At 35.3% G+C, this 21,033-nt stretch overlaps 1 protein-coding gene and 1 long non-coding RNA gene across 3 annotated transcripts; one reads left to right on the forward strand and one right to left on the reverse strand.

Annotated features, from left to right (window-relative positions):
• Nucleotides 1–1,174: 1,174 nt before the first annotated feature.
• Nucleotides 1,175–7,086, forward strand: LOC141637325 (uncharacterized). Its single transcript, XR_012541711.1, has 2 exons — nucleotides 1,175–4,756; nucleotides 6,833–7,086. It is a non-coding gene; the product is annotated as an uncharacterized LOC141637325 (long non-coding RNA).
• A 2,824-nt stretch (nucleotides 7,087–9,910) lies between these two features.
• On the reverse strand, nucleotides 9,911–14,672 carry LOC141637272 (putative serine/threonine-protein kinase PBL18). Of its 2 annotated transcripts, XM_074446833.1 has the most exons (5): nucleotides 14,324–14,672; nucleotides 12,586–13,233; nucleotides 12,069–12,326; nucleotides 11,482–11,601; nucleotides 9,911–10,609 (listed from the first exon to the last, which is right to left on the reverse strand). In XM_074446833.1, the coding sequence occupies exons 2-5, from the start codon at nucleotides 13,189–13,191 to the stop codon at nucleotides 10,028–10,030; spliced, it is 1,566 nt and encodes a 521-aa protein (XP_074302934.1). In that variant the 5' UTR covers nucleotides 13,192–13,233; nucleotides 14,324–14,672; the 3' UTR covers nucleotides 9,911–10,027. The 2 variants fall into 2 exon arrangements, with proteins under 2 accessions (XP_074302934.1, XP_074302935.1); XM_074446834.1 differs by lacking the exon at nucleotides 11,482–11,601 and having other exon boundaries at nucleotides 14,324–14,625.
• Nucleotides 14,673–21,033: the final 6,361 nt, after the last annotated feature.

Consider the following 21,033-nt stretch of genomic DNA (forward strand, 5'->3'; position numbering starts at 1 on the left):
TTCATTTCTAAGGGGGAGGGGATGATACGAAAATGATGCAGGAACTAGTCAAAATGAAAGATCTCGTGGTCATTCGGTTATATCTTGTGAGAAGAAGCGATCGAGTTGTTGTATACTCGGTTACTTGGTGCCCAAGGAAGAGGTATCGAGGCTTCTTTCCTAAAAGAAGTCATATTCTAGTTGAATTAGTTTTATTATTTCCTAGAAGTATAAGTTATTTATTTCCTAGTTGTGTTAGAAGTTCTAGTTTCTTAATTCTAAATTTTTTCTGGTTTAAGAAAGTTTACTAGTTTCCTAAATTCAGATTATGATATTGAATTAAGAAAGAAGTTGTTGCTTTATTGTGTTTGCAAGTTTTGTAAGCCCTAGGTTCGACGCGTTTAGTTCCAAATTGTTATTGTTTGACGCGTTTTCAAGCATTAACCCGAGTTATAATCACTAGGTCTTGATTATAGTTCACCATTGGTTGAGTTATAGGTCTAGCTCAACTAAATATCCTTTGTTTTTCTTTTGTTTTGTTTAAAATAAAAAAACACATAAAAATTACAGATTCAACATCACGTTCAGACAGTCCATAAAACCTTTCAAATCATACAAAATTTGACAATCAGACAGTTTCAGCAACTGTCCAGTTTAGTTAATTCTGCTGCAAACTCACGACTTCTATTCTTTGAGTAGAATTCGTATCATTATAATTTTTGGAAATCTAGCTTAATTTATTTACCTTTTAATAGTTTCCAAAATATAACATACTTATATTATATTTGTGTATGTTATTTAACATCTTTATACTAATTAATACCATAAATGGGGCATGTTTATTTTAAGGGAAATCACTATATTCTGTTGTTTTCCAAATTTATACTTCAACCAAAAATATATAATATTTACATTGAAGTCCCTTAGTCAGGTCTATCACACAGCGCTATGTTAAAAACTATATAGTATAATGGGTTATTTAATGAGAATACTCTAAAATATTAGGGTGTTTCTCAAATTACTCTGAACTTCAATTTAACTAGTATTATACTCAATTATTATACCCCTTATCTCTTAATAGAATTACGGTTTTAATAACTTGAAGTAGCAGGTTATTTTACACGTGGGACCCACTTTTCTCTAATTAATTTTGATTCCTCCTCCTTCTCCTCCATTTACAACGTTTAATCTCTCACTCTCCTCTCATTCTAATAGCAGTTTCATCCTCTCCCATTTTAATCCTATTTTGTCCCCTCCCTCCTTAAATCTCCTTCATTCCTATCTTTATATCTAACCAATCAAATTCATTAACATTCATTACATACTTATCTACCTTGCAACTGCAAACGATAATAAACAATACAAACAAAATGTAAAATCCTTCAAAAACTCAATTTAATTGTCAAAGAACACGACTTTTGGCATCACAAACATAGCCAATTGCCCATTAATCATAAAAACAACAAAAATCAATTAAAAAGAGTCGAAAGAGGAGAATTAAAAATCTGGGAAGTGGGGATTAAAGGAGATGAAAAAGAAGGGGAGAAGAAGGAACTGAAAAGAGGGTTGAGAGAAGCTATCATGTAGAAATCGAATACTAAGAACAATAGAGTAAAGGTGGACGGACGGACGTGGCGGTGGTGGTCGCATCTGGATGATTTGATTACAGGAGAACGATATAACGATCTCATTAGCGCAATGGTAGCTTTAAGAGAGGATATTTGTGTTGTGGTGGACGGACATGGCGGGAGTTGTGGTGGCTTGAAGAGTGGTGGTCGGCATAAGGGAGTGTGGATGTTATTGTGGTGGTGATTTTATAGGATAAGTGACGGTGAACCAAAAGTGCGGTGGTAGTCGTATCTGGATGGGATTCAGATTGGTGATTTGGGCTAGGCTTGGCCGTCGATAGTCTGACAACGTGGAGTATGGTGATGGTGGTAGTGGTTGTGGTGGTAGTGGTGGTGGGTGGGGAGGTGGGGTGAGGAGGTTGTCCAGTGAGGTTGGATCTTTATGAGTGGGGTGTCAATATTTCTATGATTATAAGTCCTTTTATTCAAAGGTAGTAATGCTACTGCTCCTACCAATGTTTCTGATTCGGAACAATCCCAGTCTTCACCAACAAAAAACACGCCCACAAGAGGCTACACATTTCGGCTCAGGCCTACAATAACTTGATGCTCGGGAAAAATGTAGAGTTTTTTCACCCCAGATTTGGGGCAACCTTGAGGGTTCGCCCCCTCACTCATAAAACTTCTATCCAGTCGGGAACTCTCCGTGACGATATGTCATGGGAAGCAGCAGTTCCCACTTCAGTACCGCAGGAACTAAGCCAATCAAAGGAGGCAACAGTTCCTGTGCCAGAGGTTTGTCATCAAACATCTGATTCTTTTTCTGCGGAAGAAGAGATAGCTCAAGAGGAATGCTTTGTCCAAACTGATAAGAAAAAACGCCTTTCTTCGGACATTTCTTGTGCTAGTAAGTTCTCTTTTGTCCAGTTCAAATTTGAAGCAGTTAGGGATGCGCAAGTCTGCCGTAAAGATAGCCGTTTCATTGTTCGTGGTCAAGTGGCTCGACCCACTGCTGAGTCTTCCGTTTCTGTCACTCGTTTATCTACTTTTTGCAGGTACATCAACACTGCTACTGTCCCAAGGAAGACCAAAAGGTGCGAAGAATACCCGCTTCATTTCGATGATTACTTCCCACCATTAAAGAAATGTCGTTTAGCAGATTCTCTTTGGTCTAGTTCGATGTTTAGTTTAACTAATTGGATGTCGAGTAGTTTCGAAGTTTCCATTACCAACCCATTTGAAAATGGGTAATATGTAATATGTCGACTTTCTTTATTTATATCAGTTTATCGTTGTCAAAAAAAAAATGATAAAAAAAAAAGTTTTATTATTAGAAAAAAATTTAATATAATAATGACCTATTAAGCAGGTAGTCGGTCATCCGATTCTATTTTGAGAGAGGGTATTCAAAAGTTAGGTTTATTTTGAGTTAAAATATAGTTTAGAGTATTAAGAGAAGACCCCATATAGTTTTTACAATTTATGTTAAATAACCCTAGTATAATTAATTTGTATAGATTTATTTAATTACATAGAAATTCATTAGTTTCCGAATTATATATATAGTATTGATAGGAGTACTAGTTTTAAGCCCTTGCAAATTTGCACGGTGCTTGTTTAGCAATTGTTATTATTAGAATTGACAAAATAGATAAATATCAAAATTTAAATACACAAAATATAGTCTAAAAAAACTACTTATGTACATACAATAACTACTATAAAGATACAATTTATTATTAGAACCTAATAACATTATAAATTTTGGAAATTTTCGATATAAATATATTAGGTGTTGTATTAGATATGCACTTACTAATTTACGAAAAACAATTGTATTTAAAATATTAACGTTCAAAATTCTAGTGTTATAGTATATCGTGAAATTTCATTAAATTTGTACATTTATTTAAAGTTGTCACTCCCAAAGTTCAAATCTATCCACGGCCTAATTTGCTCTTCGTATGGCAAAATTTGTCGTCAGTTCGAAAGTAATTCTTTATGATAAAGTAGATGAAACAGTTTTAGTTTTTAAAACAACTTATAAAACAAATGGTTAGAAAAACAAATATAATAAATGGTAACAAATGTACGGTATATTTATATGGTTTTATATAATTCCTATGAATAATTTCTATAAATTCAGGGATCATAAGAGTGTAACAATGAAATGATAGGAAAGTAATTAAATAAGGTTAAAGAACATGGGGTCCCGTACACACACAAAAAAAGTATTTTGAATCCTAAAAACAAGCAACCAATTCGAACAACCTAAATAACCCGGCTTTTTTACTATTTAGATTTAGATTTATAGGTTTTTTTTATTTATATTACACTCTTTTATTTTAATATGAGAAAAAAATTTGACTGAAAAACTAATCAAGAGAATTGCATATTTTAATGAAAATATTTTATAAGTATAAAACTAATGATTTAAATTTATTAATTTTCTCAAATAGTTTTAATAATTATTTTTTTGGTCACAGAACTAATAATATCAATTTATAGTTTTATTTATACGAAATATGTTTGTGTTAAGCCATTCTCTAATATATACTTCCTTGGTCCCGGTTACTTGTTGTCCATTTCCAAACTAATAATATTCGTAATGATGCTTGTAACACCCACGAATTTTCTGTGTTGGCATTTATAATTTAATTAGCCATTTTATTATTTTATTTTTATTTTAAAACCGTTTTTATAAAAAATGCGGCTTTACATGTAAAATAATATTAATGTTGATAAAAAAATATCCGTCTTAAGTTTGTAGTAGGTCCGGGTTGTATTTTAGGGTAAAATCGACTTAAAATGATAGTTTGAGCCTAAGATAACTTTGGGTCTTCATCCTACTCTTTTCCATCCACCCATATAAGAGCTTAAACCCTATCTTCTCCCTCCACCATTCATTTTTCAGCAACAAACTCACAACTACAACACCATTGTTACACAAATTTCACCTCCTTCACTAAAATGGCCATAAAACCTTCGTTTCTTATCGGTTTTCAACGAATTTTGCGCCTATCTCTTCCTCTCCTCGCCCTCCATCTTCCTAGGTAAGAAAGATCTTGACTTTCCCTCACCCTTGCTGCTGGCCGTGTCTTTTGTGGCACGATTTTCGAGGTCTTACTTGGGAACTTGGTTCTTGGACTTCCTTTTGGGCAACCGGCATGGTTTTGAGTCGGAATCTTGCATTTTGAAGAAATAATGAGGTAACGGTGATGGGTTACTCGGTATTATGTCATTTATATGTTTATATGTTATGTTTTGTTGTTATAAGCTAGTAATTGTGATTCTTATGAGATTATATGTGTAGTTGTTTAAGATGGATTTATACAAGGTTTTACTTGCTTAAATTAAGTAAAGATGGTATCTTTGGCTTTCTTATGAGACGGGTAATTAGATGTGGTTGTTGTTATATGTCACTAGTATCATTACTTGTTTAAAGTTTCAGTTTTGAGACGGTTCCATTTAGCTTGCTAAAGTTGCATTTTTGAGACTATTTTGGGTGACCCGTGTTGGCCTGGAACCCGTTGTATCTGACCGATGCGACTTTCAATGCCACTGAAAACATGACAGATGGACTGGCGTCGAAAAATTAGGTGGTTTAGCCACTTGAATCACTCGATTCGGAGTTCGTATGAGTAAATGGCGCCCGTTTTACCGTTTTAAGTTCTATAAATATATATATCCTTTGTGTATGATGGTTGTTTATGCTTTTTATTCGTATCATGACCAAAGTTTTCCCTTGTTGACTCGTATATGCTTATGGGTGGTTCGGATTTTGGTTTGTTTACGTTTTGCCTCGTATCCCATATTAGTTAATTCATTTGTTATCGGTTATTTATACTTTGTTCAAGTTACATGTAAATGAGAAATGAAACGTTTATTCATTACCGCTCATTATATTTTATATATTGGGTTCACTATAATTTATATGGGGAATTTACATACTTCCTTCTTTTGAGCGTGTTATGTTTTAAATGTTGGACTTCACATGATTAAATGGTTGGACTTTGCATGATTAACTTGATGGATTTCCTGTGACTTCAAGTATTGAGTTTTTATGACTTATTTGATGGGCTCATAAATGAGTCGCTTGAGTTTTGTAGATTTCACATAACATAAATTAGTCATTATCGCTTATTATATTGTATTTAACCGGCATGTTAAATTATAAAATGAAATATTTATTAACATAATGCAAGCATGAGATATTTATTATAAATAGTTACTTGAAGTGAGTCGTATTCTTAATAATGTCTAGTATTGTTCGGTTGTGTGAGTCTTGGTCCTATCGGACACTAGGGGTGAGCCATAGGCCCTCTAGTTACGATATGATCGTCGGGATTGATGTTCCCATCCGTACTTATGGTGAGACGCAAGCCATAAGTATGAATGTGACATTAATAATCCCGTCTCTGAGTCTTGGTCCTATCGGATACTAGAGGTGAGCTATAAGCCCTCTAGTTGTGATATGATCGTCGTCCTACCAGGAGGTTGGAGTCTAGGATGTAGTCTTGTGTGTGGTATCTCGGACATGCTTTCAAGGTAGCCTCTGAGTCGGATACTCCGTCTACACTTTGTGTTGGTCTTACACTTGTGAATCGTATTCTTGTAGAAATGTCATAATACCATCGTATGTGCTTGACATGCATTTACGCCCTACTTGTGTTGTTCTGGCAAGTACGGGTTTGGCCTACTTGTGCTGTTCTGGCAAGTGTGGTTTTGGGCCACTTGTGCTGCGCTGGCAAGTGAGTCTTATCTTAGTCTTTCCGCCACTTTCGTGCTGTTCTGGCGATTGGGGTACTCGGTCTCCATGAGTAGTCGAGTCTTGGGTGCGTGTTGTGCTGGCGCACGTCGAATCGGGATGTACACCCGAGAGTCTGCAGATTTAGACTAGGATCGTATCATTATCGTAGTCCTACCTGGGGAAATTATTGTCTAAGAGTAGTAAATGTCTTGCATTATTTGGATGGTTACTTTGGTCATATCTCCTTGAAATACGTGCTCGTGGCTAAGTGGTCGTGTCTGTTTCCTTGTCTTTCTTCTCCATTTATTTTATTGTTGTTTATGCCTTACTTACTTGTTTATTCCATCATTTCTTTTATCCTTGTTGGTTTAAACACGTATGATCCCATGTTTAGTTATAAGTCGATTCACTCATAACTTATCTAATATGATTATTTGTTCATGTTCTTTGTTATGTTCGTTTTGACATAATGTGGCTGGGAGAACCCCGAGTTACTCCCCATCGACCGTGGCTTTCATGTTTACATGAATGACAGGTTTGTGAAGATGCATTTGTGGGGTTTAGACGTGTGAGCTAGCGAGCACCTTGGACTAGTAGTCGGTTTAGTAGAATTGCTTATACTCACCTTTTATCATTTGTCATTCGAGAGATATATTTTCCCTCACCTTGACTACCACGTTTGTATAATTTAAATATTTATTTTCGCATTCTCTAGTTATATTTTAGGTTTTAATGAACCCGCGCTTTAAACTTTTAAAGTTTCAAAAAAATTCCTAATTTCCGCTTGAATTTATAAGTTATATTTTCCGCGTTATAGCGGGGGTTCACAATGCTACTTTTCTAGCCTTGGTATTAATGGGGAAATTTGAAGACAACGATAAAGTGTGCAGAATGAAATTTGTGTTTAATAATCTTGTGCATGGAGGGTGGTGGGGTGGAAGGCACGAGAAATGGAGTTTGGGAGGACAAAAGCGTGAACATGAAAGGCACGAACATGAAGAGCACAAGAAGAGGAGCTTGGAAACAAAGAAGATGAACGAGCTTAAAGTTTATATTGAAGATGATGAGCTAAAGGATGATTCAAGTTCATTGGTTATTACTTATCAATTTTTCATCCAGATTGGTGCGATTCATATTTGATCCCAGAGGATTAAATCATCATGAATTGAGGACAATTCCTTTCCGGGGGGGGGGATGATACGAAAATGATGCAGAAGGCGGTCAAAATGAACAGATCTCGTGATCTGTTCGATTATATGCGCGAGAAGAAGCGATGCCCGAGTAGTTGTATACTCGGTTACTTGGTGCCCATGGAAGAGGTATTGAGACTTCTTTCGTAAAAGAAGTCATATCCTAGTTGAATTAGTTTTATTATTTCCTAGAAGTATACGTTATTTATTTCCTAGTTGTGTTAGAAGTTCTAGTTTCTTAATTCTAAATTTTTTCGGTTTAGGAAAGTTTACTAGTTTCCTAAATTCAGATTATGATATTGAATTAAGAAAGAAGTTGTTGCTTTATTGTGTTTGCAAGTTTTGTAAGCCCTAGGTTTGACGCGTTTCGTTCCAAATTGTTATTGTTTGACGCGTTTTCAAGCATTAACCCGAGTTATAATCACTGGGTCTTGATTATAGTTCACCATTGGTTGAGTTATAGGTCTAGCTCAACTAAATATCCTTTGTTTTTTTTTTCGTTTAAATAAAAAAACACATAAAAATTACAGATTCAACATCACGTTCAGACAGTCCATAAAACCGTTCAAATCATACAAAATTCGACAATCAGACAGTTTCAGCAACTGTCCAGTTTAGTTAATTCCGCTGCAAACTCACGACTTCTATTCTTTGAGTAGAATTCGTATCATTTTATTTTTTTTGGAAATCTAGCTTAATTTATTTACCTTTTAATAGTTTCCAAAATATAACATACTTATATTATATTTGTGTATGTTATTTAACATCTTTATCTTATTAATATCATAAATAGGGCATGTTTATTTTAAGGAAAATCACCATATTCTGGTGTTCTCCAAATTTATACTTCAACCAAAAATATATAATATTTACATTGAAATCCCTTAGTCAGGTCTATCACACAGCGCTATGTTAAAAACTATATAGTATAATTAATTTGTACAGATTTATTTAATTATATAGAAATTTCTTAGTTTCCGAATTATATATATAGTATTGATAGGAGTACTAGTTTTAAGCCCTTGCAAATTTGCACGGTGCTTATTTAGCAGTTGTTATTATTAGAATTGACAAAATAGATAAATATCAAAATTTAAATACACAAAATATAGTCTAAAAAAACTAATTATGTACATACAATAATTACTATAAAGATACAATTTATTTTGAGAACCTAATAACATTATAAATTTTGGAAATTTTCGATATAAATATATTAGGTGTTGTATTAGATATGCACTTACTAATTTACGAAAAAAAATTGTATTTAAAATATTAACGTTCAAAATTCTAGTGTTATAGTATATCGTGAAATTTCATTAAATTTGTACATTTATTTAAAGTTGTCACTCCCAAAGTTCAAATCTATTCACGGTCTAATTTGCTCTTCGTATGGCAAAATTTGTCGTCAGTTCGAAAGTAATTCTTTATGATAAAGTTGATGAAACAGTTTTAGTTTTTAAAACAACTTATAAAACAAATGGTTAGAAAAACAAATATAATAAATGATAACAAATGTACGGTATATTTATATGGTTTTATATAATTCCTATGAATAATTTCTATAAATTCAGGGATCATAAGAGTGTAACAATGAAATGATAGGAAAGTAATTAAATAAGGTTAAAGAACATGGGGTCCCGTACACACACAAAAAAAAGGATTTTGAATCCTAAAAAGAAGCAACCAATTCGAACAACCTAAATAACCCGGCTTTTTTACTATTTAGATTTATATTTATAGGTTTTTTTTTTATTTATATTACACCCTTTTATTTTAATATGAGAAAAAAATTTGACTGAAAAACTAATCAAGAGAATTGCATATTTTAATGAAAATATTTTATAAGTATAAAACTAGTGATTTAAATTTATTAATTTTCTCAAATAGTTTTAATAATTATTTTTTTGGTCACAAAACTAATAATATCAATTTATAGTTTTATGTATACGAAATATGTTTGTGTTAAGCCATTCTCTAATATATACTTCCTTGGTCCCGATTACTTGTTGTCCATTTTCATTTAAGGGTGTCTCAGTCAATTGTTGTACCTTTTATTTTAAGAATGCATTTGATAAACAATTTAATCTTTCACACTCAATTTGGTCCACTTGTCATATCCAGAATCCGCCTCACCGTGCATCCTTCACGGCTCCTCCATTCAGTCCCTTACAGTTGATAGGTACGGTCATGCCATCCCTTACAAGGTCAATTTCAGATAAAACTATCAAGGACTTCTAAATCAAAGTAATTATTGTACTCTGGTGAAAGAATTTGTCGTTATATCGATCAATGCCAAAATCCTCTCCGATAAAACCAAGGATACTAATAATTCGCATCATTCTAGGTATACTTCTAAATCAAACAGAACCCTTAATCAAACCCTGCACTCAAAATATATATACAAAACCAGCATGGTCCCAGGAAAACAACGAGGATAGACACCACATTTATATCATTAATAAATCATGTATAAATCAAGAGATAACACGACAACAAATGAAAAAAAAAAAACAATCAAGCTATTGACAATCAAAAGTTCAAAACCCTTCGACACTAGCTCTCCGATATATCGACGAGGATGAAGATTTACGGGACTCTTGCAATTCAAGCTCATCCAACGCCACAAGTGAAGAACATCCACGAGATAGGGGTAAAGTAAGCATCCTTGTTGGGGAAATTGACTGATAGGTTTGCCGAGGCTGGAGACTTGGTGACCTAAACATCTTCTTCCCAGAAACAGCTGCCGGTTCTTGAAGAGGGAACAGGCACGAATATTTCATCTCTAGTATTGTCCTGAGATTCTCGACGACAATTCTCATGGTAGGCCTTTCTAATGGGTCCTTTTGGAGACATCTCTGGGCTATGTCGGCCATTGTTCGAGCTGCTTTGATTGGGAAACGGCCTTTTAGTTGAGGGTCCATGACTAGGGAGAGTCTGCACTCATCGGCCAAGAATGGCCAGCTCCATTTGACCAAGTTCCGCTCCTCCTTGGGCCGTCTACTATCCATATTCTTACGGCCCGTGAGAAGTTCGAGGAGAACAATTCCGAAGCTGTAAACATTACTTTTGGGGGTGAGTAATCCCTTTTCTATTGTTTCCACTGAAAGATTTCCGGATGCCTGAGAAAAATGTAACTAGAATATGTTATCTAATGATGGTATAAAAGAAGGAAAATGCCATATTAGCAGGTCTAAACTCTAAAGTGAGGCATGTTCAATGCATTTTAATTTATTCTTCTGGTGTAAAGGGACCACAAGGTGACATGAGTATGAGAGTATCAGACGCTCAATGACTAACCAACTAATCAGATGCTAGGTGACATGCACACTTATATTCGGTGATACTCGTGGTGTAATTACTCGGTCCAAGCCAAGCCAGAAAAAAGTATGAGATTAACTAAGAGTGTCAACATTCATCCATATTTAGCCAAGGAAACAAACAAATATTACTAACAAAAGGTGTCATAATCAGCTAATTACAAGAGAATGAACGTCAAATTAGGCGAGTATCAAATAAATTAAAACACCATACAACTTTCATATTGCCGTCTTATCTCTATTTTTTTCCATTTTTATAAAGCCAAAAGCTAATTCTTTGGATTTCGAATGCATTAGAAATTTAGAATAAAGCAAATTGGTTTACTAAATTGTTTGTACTACTTATAAGAAATATTTTACTATATGTCATTTGGAAATAACGTCCGTATACTTTCAACCCAAGGGTAAAAATTATGCACATCAGACCACACACACCCTAACCCTACTCGCACCCTTACCCTTACCCATGTTTTTACCCTACAATAAGGCAACAGCCTTTGTGACACCGACGTGATGTTGTATTATCATCTAAGGCTCAGAGCTAGCTCTCGGGATACTACGCATGGATTCAGCGAAGGCCGAAAATCCAACTCACAGCTAAAAGCAAACGTGTAAGCAGCAGCATCAACAAGTTTAGAGCGCAACTCAGAGAAAACAATGGCATAAGCACTCACAGTAGGAGCGTTGCAGAGATCGGCTTCAGGAAGAAGGCCGACACAACCATATCCTGAAAGCTTTGCACTAAAATCCTTGTCAATTTGAATATTTACTGCAGAAAATTCATTGTACATTGCCTGCCAATCAACATGGATGTATCAGATGGCAAATTTCTCTTGGCGAGCCTAGTCTTTTCCTCCATTGAACTTAATACAAGCAGAATGATCAATTCAAGATCACTAGAAAGTGTTAACTCTACTCAAGCATCATCTGATTGCAATCTTTACCTAATACTCGATCCGCCCCATTTATAATGTTCCATTTGATAAATGTGGACAGAGGGATGTGAACTTTGACCGTATTTATTTTTAAAAAAGTAATAATATGAAATAGGTTACTTTACAAAATCAAACATGACAATTTTACATTATATCTCTACTTATTTTTAGAGATACGAACAGCCGACGTTGATATAGCCATATTGGTGGACCCGACCAATAACTTTGGGATGGAGGTGAATATGAACAAGTTAGATGTGCACTAGAATGACCCATTGAAAAAACTTTTCATAATTTTTAACAGTGTTACAGGGTGAATACAATACCTGGAAAGGGCCTTCTTCATGCAAGAAAGTAAGAGCTTGAGCGGCACATAAGGCTACTTTCACCCTTCTACTCCAGTCAATAGGAGGGCCACTTGATCTACCATATAATAACCGATCTAAGCTTCCGTGGTGTAACCTTTCATAGATCAAGAATCTCTGCTCAGAGCCTTCACGGGCATGGTAACCAAGCAGCTTACAAAGCTTGGGATGTTGTAAAGATGCGAGAGATTTTGCTTCATTAACAAAGTCCTTCAAACCCTATGAAAACCAAGCAATATAGTCATATACTATTAAGCAATCAATCACAAAATAAAAATATCTGAACTACAATTTCCTCTGCAATCATTACAATAATAGGCCACAACCACCAATGTAAGGGGGTCGGATGCAGCTTGACACGTGTGCTAACATAGAGACTGTTTCCAAATGACTCATAATGAAAATTGTGTTGCATGTGAACTGTAGATTAACAAAACGTACGAGAAAGTGGGGAGCAACAACATGATTGTCAAATCACCTGAGCTGTGGTACAAAACCGGGTAACTGTGGCTTCTACTTTTCTTGAGCTACAAGAAACATCTGAAAAGGAAGCTTTGTAAGTGGTTGAAGAAATTGTCTCAGATGTGCAATTTTCTGGTGAGAAACTATGACAGGCCGATGTAATTTCTTCATAAGAATAGTTCCGCAGTGTTCCTGACGGCCGTGAAGGGGGAAGCGGTAGTGGGCCTGAAGCATAAAGAGGCCCACTGGCATTCCCAGATTTAAAGCTTCCGGCAGGTTTCAAAACCCCTGAACCATGGGACGAAGGAAGGGGAAGAGGTTGCGGGCTTGGGGACCTTTCTTCTTTTTCTTCATATTCTACTGATGACGATGTATCCCGATCTGGCCCGTGAAAGCTGGATGGTGCCGACAATGCACGGGTCCTATAACTTGCCGGTTTATTGGGCAGCTGAACCGGCTTTCCCCGGGTCCGAAAACTTGGAGGAGCTGATTGTAGAGCAGAGTTGTGTGTTTGGGGTTCAGGAAGGGCTGTCGGCGTACTCTCCTGAGGCAATACACGATTGATGTGTACATTCTGATCACTCTTCTTTTTTCTACTCTTTAAAACGGTGAAACAACCCATCTTAACCAAAAATCACTGGGCATGTAATCACAATTATCAATCCTGCCATATAGATCAAATTCAGAAAATGAGTACTGCTTATTAAGATGGTACATGCAATTAAACTATCTAAACAAAAACAAATCCATGACAGAACAAGCAATGTGCAATAGAACTATTTGCTCAGTAAACTCCTAATCTTCATACTACCGCATGTACTAGTTTCGACTCTTGACAGCCTGACATTAGTATGGCACTTGAATATTAAATTTATGTCAAAAACAATTCTCAGTTCTTTTTTTTCATAAGACCAGCCTAGTTAGACTAGTCTAACACTTAGACATGCACAAGCAGGATGACCAACATAATAAAATATCTTAACTCTCATCTCTGATCTCCCTTACGGAAGCAAGGGGGCGAGATTGATAAAAGCAATACAAGAAGCTTGAGACCATGACTAACAAAGGCAAGGCACTATGGTCTATTACCTGTTTTGTTAGGCAAAAATCAAGAACAGGAAATGAAAATTTGTATACTCTAATGAACTTTAAATAGGAAAACTCGGTAAGCGACGATCAAACCAACCTTTGCATGTAGGTTCCTGTCTTCTCTAACCTACACCTATATATATATAACGACTAAATGACCTAACTGCCTCAACATATACATTTAAAGTACATTAATGAGGTCAAAGATGAATTGAAAGTAAAAACTGATCATATTGTCTTCATTCAAAACTGAAACTACCCAACACCCAGAAATTCTGCAAAAGTCCCATTAAAAGTACAAAACCTCTTTTGAAAACATGTTTTTTTGAATATCAATTGATTCAATTAAAACTAACCCAAAATCACCCAACTAATAAATGTTAGCTAATACACAAAAACAGTTCGCCATTAAACTACACAACTAAACCCAGATCCAAAATACATATAATTTGAACAAATGTAACCCATGTCATCTATCACCAAAATAAATAAAAATAACAAATAATTATCTAATAAAACGGATCAAATAAAGGAGCTAATCATATTCCACAAAAATGCAAAAATAAATTACGAAAATCCATGTTAACTCAAAATAATCCTAGTAACAAACAAATAACATATGAGTAAATATAATAAAAAATAAAAAATAATGAAGAGAAAAATACCTGAAATTGGCAAAGTGGGTAGGAAAAAGATAAAATCTTTTAATTAGATATGTGCCCAAATGAATGAAGATAAAAGTAACCCTAATAAGTCAAACAAAAGCTGAATAGAAATATGATGAAAGATTGAAAGGTCATAAAAAGATTTTTCCAAAATGACAGAAAAATAGCTAAAAGCAATGGAGAAAATTTAAAGGGAAAAAAATAATAAAAATATAAAGGTAAAAACAATAGAAGTGTTTTTGAGTTTAAAGAGAGAGAGAGAAGGAAGAGTGTTCAACTGTTGTTGGAGGACCCAGTAAAGCAGAAAGCAGCGGTCAAACCTACAATTAAAATAATCATGGAATTTTTCAACAATGCTTAATGCTAGTACTCATTTATCTATGTGGTCATTCTATTGTATACTCCCTCCTATTCTAAATAACTGTCCCATTTGTCATTTTTGTCTATTCACATAACTGTCCCATTTGTCATATTTGAATATGGTTTTTTACTTTCCTACCCTTAGCTATTTTCTTTATTTACTACCCCAACCACCCATAACCCATCATATTTAATACTTTTCATTATTTAACTCATATATTCTTACCCTTATACAATAATTTTCATTATTTTAACTATATTCCTTAATTTCCGTGTCATTATCCAAATGAAACACTTATTCGGAATAGGAGGGAGTATTTTTTTTATTTAGACAACTGTGTACTATTATAAACGAGAAAAGTCAAACATACAAACCTGTTATAGTACAAATCGAGGGTCGGTAGAGACCCCTGAACTAACAAAAGCACAACTAGCATAACTTTTACAAACAGACTCATCAAGAACACAAAGACGGCGCTTTTTAATCGGGGGATGATAAAAGTAGTCGAAGTGGATAGAACATTCCGCTTTTCTTTTAGAATGCGAGACCATCTCTAGACCTCCATTAAACCTGCAAAAAACACATGAACTTCTAACCATTAACATCGACTTACCCTTGAAATTAGCTCGAACCCGACGCGAACATTGTCGGCTGAAAGTATTCTTCTTAAATCGGCTACATGCTCTGCTTGAATGCGTTTTCAAGGCTGTGAAAGCTGAGAAAACAAATTGGCTTTGACATGGCAGGCGGATGGAATTTAAATTGACCTTACCAGGCTTATCCAAAAAGGTGCCTTCAAATTTAGCTACTTCGGTAACCTCGCTGACGTGATCTAAAATTCCCTCGGATGACCAACGTGGTCTCTTTACTTGGTGAGGATTAACCTCATCATCATCATCATCATCATCAAAATTATTCGCATTAATAGCTGAAACATCCATGGCAGCATAATGATTCATTGGCAAAACAGAAAAAGCGGGAACTGTTGCTTCCCTTGAAGAGGTTTCAAGGGGAGTCCCCATCGAGGTAGAAGGTTTAGTGAAAAGAGGGCGAACTCTCATAGAAGCCCCCGATTTGGGATGGAAAAATTGCAGATTCCTCCCAAGCATCAAGTTCTCATAATCCTTGGATGAGAGATACAACTTTTTGTGGGCTTGTTTTTTGATAAAGAAGCTGAATTTGGTAGATCCCGGAGCAAAGGAAACGGAAGGGTTACTCTCACTCTCAAGTGGCGAGGGAGGGTAAGGTTCATAAACGGTGGTGGAGTCCATATCGCACCTGAACTCCCACCACTTTCAGCTTGCTCACAACTTATCTCACTATCCAACAACTCCACTTTACTACAAGAAGCGGTACTCACAGTATCAAGAGGCACAATTTTGATGTCCATATCATCATTAAGTAAAGGTTTTTTACCTTTCCTGTCACTGCCTAAGGGATCAAATTGAAAAGCAAGTCGTTTTCCATTGGAATTCATATGTAAGCTTTCTGTCACAGAACGGAACTCACGAGCAACATCCTTATTATTGGGATCAAGTTTCAAGGAATGCTCAAAATCGACAAGGGCCTCGTCAAGGAGATTTAAGTTTTTCAAGGCGAAGCCTCTACGGTATAAAGCTTTCACGCTGCTAGGATCAAATTTTAAAACTAGATTCCGATAACTCCAAGCCTGCTTATAACGAGAGAGTTTCAACTCACAAGCCACTAAATTAAGAACAAGGGAAATGGCAAGGGTAAAAGCCGCACGCTGATCTTGTGAAGGCAGAAAGCAAAGAAAACAGAAAAAATTAAGAGCCAATTTATAGAGACTAACAGCAAGAGATAAATTGCCCTCTTTGAAAAGCGAATTACCCTTATCTTTCATCATACCAATGGAGTAAATAAAAGGCTCCCCCATACTCATAATCCACAAAATTAAACCGTCATCGTCCACATCATTCTATTGTATTCATTCATGTTGTTCATCATTGTCATTAGTTTTTATCTTTTTTTATTATTGAAGGGTGTGAAATAATATTAGAGGTGGCAATCGGGTCAGTCAGGTCAGGTTTGGGTCGGGTCACGTCGGGTCATATCGGGTCAGCATACTCTTTTTGGTCGAGTCGCGTCGGGTTCGGGTCGTTATCGGGTCGGGTCATTTCAGATCAAATGATGTATCGGGTCGGGTTATTATCGGGTCCGGTAACTTAATCGCATTACTACAATTTTTTACCATTAAATTTAAATTTTAACCAATTATTGGTTTAGTTACTTCATTACTAAGTCAAACATAAATCTAAACACAAAATCACTTTCCTTTTGATCAAAATTAAGCTTAATAATTGTCGGGTCATCAATTTAATCGGGTCAGCATCGGGCCGGGTCAATATCGGGTCGGGTCGCTGATGATCGGGTCGTGTCAGGTTACAGGTCATCATCGAGCCGGGTCGGGTCGGGTCAATTTCAGGTCGCAATATTTTCGGGTTCTATAGGATCGAATTTGCTCGGGTTCGAGTCGGGATACTCGGATCGGGTCAGACTTGCCAGCTCTAGGTGTGATTATATATGATGAAAGATTGAAAGGTTGTATGTGTGACCCCATTTTTTACCATTTTTCCCATGCAAGATATAACCCCTACTAATCCAACTTCTCTACTTGATTAGTCCTAAAAAAAACACTACTTAATGCAAATAACTTGTATTCCCTACGTCCCAATGATATGTTTACATTTCCTTTATTTCTCCCCTCACAAAATAAAGGAAGTATAAACATATTACCGGGACATAGAAAATATGTTCTTATATACAACTCTTATTTAAATATTATTGCCCAACCAAGAACAAGAGATTAGTTTTAATTAGGAGAGAGTTTATAATAACTAGTTGAATCTGAGACCAATAAAAGAAATCCCTCAATTTGTCAAAAGGAGATTCGTCTGTTTACAATGTTTGTTTCAGCGTTTAAGAATTATATCATTATTCCTTTACTAAATAAAATCATGTGAAATTGTTCGGAAGCTTCAAGTTGTTTATTTTTTAAATTTACAAAATTAATTTTCTTGTAATAGGTTATAATTTAACGAAGTTGATAAATTAATATGATTATAATCAAGTTGAATTATTGCAGCAGGAGCCCAAGACCAGGGTAATGACATTTCTGCAATGAACTTAGACCAGTCTAGCCATGGCCAGGACTCAACAAATCAGAGCATCCCTGAGCAGGCCACAGCTCCAATCAGTCCATCTTTTCCAAGAAAGAAGTACCAGTTCCAAGCCAACCACCAGCTGCCACCATGGCCAGCTGAGAGGTCCTTGAAGTGAGACCAGGTCACACCCAAGCCAGGGGAAAGATTCAGTCCAAGAAACAATTCAAAGAGCCAGTCACATGTTGCTGATTGAAACAAACAAAAGCATAAAGTATACTTTCCTCTTTTGGTGAGGCAATTGTGAGGCTACTTTTAAAGTATCTTTGCCCCAGTTTCCCATTTAAATGCAAGGCACGAAGCCTCACAAATAACCTTTACTTCGGGAGTAATGCAACTAGCCTCCAAGTCCAACAGTAACCCGCACACAATAAGCCAAGAGCAGATTGTTTTTGCCTCAGTCACAGTCTGTTTTACCCATAGCTCTTATTTTTACTAGTTTACTTTCTAAATTTCAATTTGTAAAATATTTTGTTTCAGTTGTACTTATCCTAGAAGAAAGCCTGGCCCTTGGATGGACACATCTCGAACTATAACCTAATTTTCAAGGCCTATATAAGGACCTCGGGGCTGCTATTGAGAGATAGACTTGATTAATGATTAATGAAAAACCTTGAGATTTCTCTCAAAATTTGCAAATATTATTAACTTTACCGAGTCGTAGTTAGAAGTCAGACTTAATATCTTCTTGTGCTTGCTTAGAAGGTGATTGAGAATCTGTGGTGTGTCTTAGAACAGGTTTGTGCTTGCTTGAACTGTTTTGAGTCACATTGTTTGTTTGAATTGAGTTTGGCTCTGTGCTTGCTTGAGTCAGTCCAATTTAAACTCCCAAATTAACACAATAATTTCTTGTGCTTGCTTAGAAAATATTTTGTTAATTATATCCCTTGTCAATTACAAAATATCACAAGAATTAATCATTAAAGATCAATTGAGAAGACTGTTTGATCTTCTTTTCTTTCATTCTGGCTTTCTAATTATAAAAAATACTTAGAGGGCTTGCAAAATCCTGAATTTCGGTACAGTTTTAGTTCACTATCTTAACTAAATTTTCACCAAGTTTCATGATTTGTTAAGGTCATTTGCTATTTTTACAAAATTCCTTAACATTATTGCATTATCTGAAATTGCCCTTTGTCTGTTTGTAAGGGTTTGTCATTTTGTGTGAGCCCTTGCATATTACACTGCAAATTCTGGTCATCAGAGTGATAGGCTATCGTACACCTATGCAAAGATAATATTTATACCCTAGCAAAACAAATGAATGTAGTACGTAGAGGTCGAACCACAGAGAGACCGGAGTTGTTAATTAGTTGTTATGGATTGAACTTTTATCTCGGTAGGTTAACGGTTGATTGATTAGTTTGGTTTGATGTAATGATAAAACAATAATAAAGAAAATGTCTAGGGAGTTCGGGTCACACATGCTAATTATGTAAATACTCATGTCAAGTTAGGAAGTTGATTTTACGATAAATGTTTAGGCTTAAAGACACCCACCTTACGATATTAGTGTCAACCATAGACCGGGTCCTAGAGAAACTCTCGTTTATGACTAGGTCGTCCTACTACACATGCTTAGTCTAATCCGATTTCGTGCCTCTCGACTTATAGAATGAATTAACAAACTTAATCTACGATTACGACCAATAACCAAAGATTAAACGTTGTGGCGCAAACATGAGATAGAAACAATTAGACAATATTAACTTATCCTCATTTTGACATTTACATATTACTTAAACATGCATGGCTCCCCTTACTCCTTAGACAAATGAGACTACTCTAACATAATGTAAATGCAAACTAAACTAATGACAAATGAAATGATGAACATAATGAAAATATGAATAGGATTACCTTGCAATGGAAATGGGAATGGAACTTGGAAGAACAATACTTGAAAAGTAAATTGTAAATAAACTTGAATGGAAATTATATTGAAATGCTTAAGGTAAAATGTTTGTAACATAAAACTAAAAGTAATTCTAATCTAAACTAAAGTAAACTAAAGACTAAACTAACCTAAGACTTAGAGAGAATATTATGTAAAAAAATGTATATGGAATGGTGTGTCAAAGTGTTGAAGTCTACACCCTTTATATTGGAAATGAGGGGTGAAACTTAGAGTAAATACAAGGAGTCAACCCCAAATATTTTCTCTTAATTGCTTGATTAATTACCAAAGGAATCCTAAGTGAGCCATTAATTCCGTCTTAATTCACTTGGTTAAATGTGATATTAGCATCCAAAGCTTCACTAAGCATTCAAAGTTTCCACCTTAATTGGACTTCAAATCTTGGGCTTGACTTTGCATAAGACCTTATTTTGCATTTCTCATTTTAATCCATATCTTTATGCATGCAAATCCATGTAACATCTCTTGGTTGGTCCATCATGCTCTTATATTTAGCCTTACTTCTAGTGTTTGCAAAATATGTAGAATTATGCTCCTAAAAGCTCAAATACCTACAAAATATGACAAACCATGCAAATACAACTAGACTGCAATATTAGCTCAATAACACTAAGATTAGTGCAAATTAGCATGTAAAATAGAGCTAAAATATGGGGTTAGAGTGTATATAAAATGGACTTATCAAACTCCCCCAAGCTAAACTCTTGCTTGTACCTAAGCAAGAAACCATATCCCATCAATTGCAATATCCCAAAACAAGCTATGCATAATGATTTAAAAACCCGAAACAACATGGGCAAGGGAATAAAGCAAGAACATGGATGAGATTTACATGACGGCGTAGCACGAAAGACTTTGAATGAACCTTTAAGCTCTTGCATGATCTTTTGACTAATGGACTCTCACGATACACTCAAACTCATTTGTATGTGAAAGGACATTTTTGTGTGAAAACACCCACTTATCCTCGACTCATGAGAATGTGCCCGCAATCTAATATGGTAAACATTTCAAAATTACAAGCCAAAAGCAATCATATGAAAGCATGAAAAAGAAGCCAAATGGGTAAGAAGAAGGCAATATATAATGGGTAAGAAAGGGGAACAAATGAATTATGGATTGTGGAGCTAATGTCAAGCTAGCAACAAGCAAATGTAAGGATGCTCAATCCCAATTCTAATCCCAAATTACAATACAAATCATAAGTAAACTCTCCAAAATATGTGAATAATGCATGAGAGTTTCTCAC

The sequence above is a fragment of the Silene latifolia genome, unplaced genomic scaffold (assembly GCF_048544455.1).
Source record: "Silene latifolia isolate original U9 population unplaced genomic scaffold, ASM4854445v1 chrun_scaffold_16, whole genome shotgun sequence".
Lineage (NCBI taxonomy): Eukaryota > Viridiplantae > Streptophyta > Magnoliopsida > Caryophyllales > Caryophyllaceae > Silene > Silene latifolia.